A 4,045-nucleotide genomic window follows, 5' to 3' on the forward strand; every position below is an offset into this window, starting at 1 on the left:
GGACAGGTCGCCAAAATCGGGGACTGTCCCCGGAAACCGGGGACGTGTGGTCACCCTAGGTTAGCATGTTGTGAGTAAAAGTGAGCCAACAAAACAACAACCTAATTACTTCTTGTGGCCTGCGTATTCACGAGTACAAATAGCAATGCAGATTAAGATTAGACAATTTCCTAGGCAGATATCGACTTGGGACTACTTTGGGTGGAAGCACAACCGAAGCGCTGCTACATGGGCGTAGAGATATCACGCAGCAACTCTGAGTATAGGCTTAATATGGGTCAATCTATCCCGTAAAATAACCATGCGTCATGTTTATCTGTGGACAGCTGTTTATTGGGTCCATTCAAAGTTTTCCCAGTTGACATCATCACACCAGGAAAAAATTTGAGGACTGCAGGATGCCTCAAGTAATTAGGTTGTTGTTGTTTTTTTGTTGGCATACTTTTACTCACAACATGCTAACCGGCAACATAGGATTCAATGCTAAGCTAACTAGCAGCGTCGCTGCCGGTGTTGCACCGGACTAAAATAATGCACGCACTGAGACAAACAATTCATATAAATTAGTCTATTTTTAGGATGTTCTGATCTCCAGCCCCATTCTTCTGACTGGAACTCCATGTATTCCATTGTTAGGAGACAGCAGGTGTTTCCTCTTGGAAGTGTGTCTTGTTTAGTCCACTGTAGAAATCTGATGATTTTCCTCTATGCCGAGATTAATAAAAGACATTTATGTAAGAGTTTTCTTTAATCAACACTCATAATAAATAGTCCCTGTAAAAACTGTCCCCATTGAGGTATTTTAAATGCTTTGAGCTGTAGAAACAGATTATGTTCATCTCCAGATACTGGTGGCAGGAGCTTCATGGAATGATGTCTCCAAACCTTGGCATGGCTTGATACAAGAAAATGTGTTTTTTGTTATATAGAGAATTACATTTATTTCCTTAATCAAGAAAAAAACCACTAGGACCTGTTTTATCTCAAACCAAACAATGATTACAGAAAGCAAAAGAGATGAATGCAAAATGTTACACAAAGCCTAAAAGTGTGAAGCTGAAGAAGTTGTGCTTGCATCCAACATCCCAGTTCAAACATTACTTTCCTTGCTTTTTAGTTTGGCATTCCTCAGACAACTGTTGATCCTTTATTTCTCTTGTTTGCTTGTGATTACTATTATGAGGCTGGAAACGTTGGCCTTTATTATAACAGATGGGTACCGAGTCAACCATTCTCTGGGATATGTTTTCATGCTAATTGAATGTGACCAGTTTTATTGCAAAAAAGTAACTAGTGTTACAAGCTAATTAGCGGTTTGCGCTAAAACTGTTCACATTCAATTAGCATGAAAACATATCCCAGAGAACGGTTGACTCGGTACCCATCTTTTATAATAAAGGCCAACGTTTCCAGCCTCATAATAGCTGTAAAAGCAAACAAGAGAAATAAAGGATCAACAGTTGTCTGAGGAATGCCAAACTAAAAAGCAAGGAAAGTAATGTTTGAACTGGGATGTTGGATGCAAGCACAACTTCTTTGGCTTCACATTTTTAGCCTTTGTGTAATATTTTGCAGAGAAGGGTCCACCCAAGTTAATTTTGTGCCAAAATTGTCCTTTAATACTCACTTCCGGTTTTTTGGGAGCTAGACAAACAATTGCAACAACAAAACTGAAAGTGAGGGTCTGATCTTTGCAGGGTTGATGAAGAATTCCCATGTGTGTCAAGTGACATGAGCTACAGTGAAAACGTGAACATGACCCTGGGACCTGGTCTAATGAAATAAGGTCCCAACAACAGCATCTTGGTTTGTTATTGATTAAACTTGGAGCCATAGTTTCTTTCTGTTTTTCACTCTCTATGTTGCTGTACATCCATACTGACTAAACTTGTCGGTGTTGAAAAAGCAGATGGTTCGATGCACCAAAACAAGACTGTTTTAAAAGATGAATCATGACTTCAGAAGTGTCCCCTAATGTTCTTAATTCCCATGCCAACCAACATTTCCTGCGAGTAGGCGTTTAATAATTATTTCTTTTCCAAATAAAGAATATCTCAATGTTGGAACGAAACTCTTATCACATTTGGAAGTAGAGTCTCAATCTACAATACGTAACACTCATCTGCATGTATTTAACTCCAGGGCACACTGAATTCGTTCTCATTAGAATTCAGTCTTCTCCCAATAACTGGCAAGAACTGGTATAATGCGCCGTATTACATATCAGCAGCCCACTTTCATCCTCACGCGGCCTTTGCACTGTCCCGGCAAAAGGTACACCACATTTACCCTCATTAGGTGTACTAGACCTGCACTACACTTCAAACTCTTCCTCCTAAGTGAACTCAATTTAGTGTCCTTGGCTTGTTAAAACTAATGGAATCAATTTAAAGAGCTGCAGTGGTATTCAGATCCTTTACTTAAAGGTCCAATGTGTTGGAATTTCTCCCATCTAGTGTTGAGATCATATATCCACGTCTTCATCCAGCTTTACTTTTGGCAATCAGGTCCGTTCGTTTGATTTCTATTAATTGCAAAATTTTCTCTAAAGATTTGGTGAGTACTACGAACTGTCTTGTTGATGTTAGCCATGTTTCCTTCTTCTAACTTGCCGGGGCCGGGAAGCGACCACACCCGTTAGCAGCATTAGCAGCTTCTGTGAGTTCATCATGTGACAGAAACGGCGAAAGGCGGAGCAGTATGTCCTGTATGTCCCTCACCGGCTAATGTATATCAAGATGGAGCATGAATATGGAGCGTCTGCCCTAGTTCATGCAAGTGGAAAAGTACAATTTCAAGCCAATAGGAATACTTGGAATTGATGGTGGTGGTAAATATTTATGAAAAGGACAAGTTTGTGAACGGGCGACACCGATTTTGATAAACAACTAAACACGTTACACACTGGACCTTTAAGTGAAAGTACTAACACCACAGTGTAAAAATAACTCTGTCACAAATAAAAGTCCTGCCTTGGAAATGTTACTAAAATAAACATGTGAAAGAATCATCAGGAAAATATTGAAAGGAAAAGTACTTGCAGAAACATCCTCCCATTTTAGAAAGTGTAAAGGATCCAAACAGCCTTGTGATCAATGGTCTAATCATCTCAGCTGGACTTGTAGCTCTGTATATTGCTGGGTAGTTCAATTTATAATAAAACATTTTAGTTTATAAACTACATTTTTATAAACTGTTTTGTGTGCAATCACCTTAATTTTTAAAGTAACTAAAGCTGTCCAATAATTTTCTCTGAAATGTAGAAGTAGAAAGTGGAAAATTTGTACTTTAGCGCAGTACTTAGTAACTTTCCACCACTGAAGAGCTCTGTCAAATAATAAAAAATAAAAAAAACCTTAAACAGATGGTGTGAGGAAATCATCACGACGGTAATCACAGTCGACGGGCACTAGACTTGAGGAAGGATGAGCGAGGCCCCGATGATGGATGGAGCTTCCTCCGTTTCGCGGCCCTGTCAGCCCAGACAGAACGTAGACTCTCTGGGATGTGGCGGTAATCGCTCTGAGGAAAGGTTGTGCTCACCTTGACGTTTCCGCCTATCAGGTCGGGCGGCTCGTCGTCCGTCTCCAAGGCAACGTTGACGGTGGCGAAAGGCCGGCTGGCCATCTGTTGCATTTCCCTCAGCAGTTGCTAGGGAGGAGGAGGAAGGAGAGGAGTGTGGAGGTCAGTGACAGGTAAACACAGACTCTCTACCGGCTATTCCCCAGTCAACTGGCCCGCACGCCTGACATCTCTGGTTACTGAACAAAACACACGGTTGAGTTGAATGGAGTAAGTATTCAGATCTTTACATTAGGCAGTCATTTGATCAATTGTTGAAAATAAATATATAATTATTTTATTCTTTAAGCTTTAAAAGTAGAAGTACTCATTAGCCAGTATGGTGCTTCATAAATCAGTGATGATTGTAATGAACCCGGCAACCCAAAGACATTAATAATAATAATAACAGCATACGAGTAAGCTTTAAAGGTCCCATGGCATAAAAATGTCACTTTATGAGGTTTTTTAACATTAATATGAG

General features: G+C 40.1%; 1 protein-coding gene across 1 annotated transcript in view; it reads right to left on the reverse strand.

Annotated features, from left to right (window-relative positions):
* The window catches only part of LOC116686089 (attractin-like), a 124,644-nt gene that overhangs the window by 20,003 nt on the left and 100,596 nt on the right, over positions 1–4,045 (reverse strand). The window contains exon 15 of the mRNA XM_032511021.1: positions 3,544–3,651. Within this exon, the coding sequence (XP_032366912.1) occupies positions 3,544–3,651 (108 nt within the window). The remainder of the gene's footprint in view (positions 1–3,543; positions 3,652–4,045) is intronic.

Source organism: Etheostoma spectabile, unplaced genomic scaffold (assembly GCF_008692095.1).
Source record: "Etheostoma spectabile isolate EspeVRDwgs_2016 unplaced genomic scaffold, UIUC_Espe_1.0 scaffold314, whole genome shotgun sequence".
Lineage (NCBI taxonomy): Eukaryota > Metazoa > Chordata > Actinopteri > Perciformes > Percidae > Etheostoma > Etheostoma spectabile.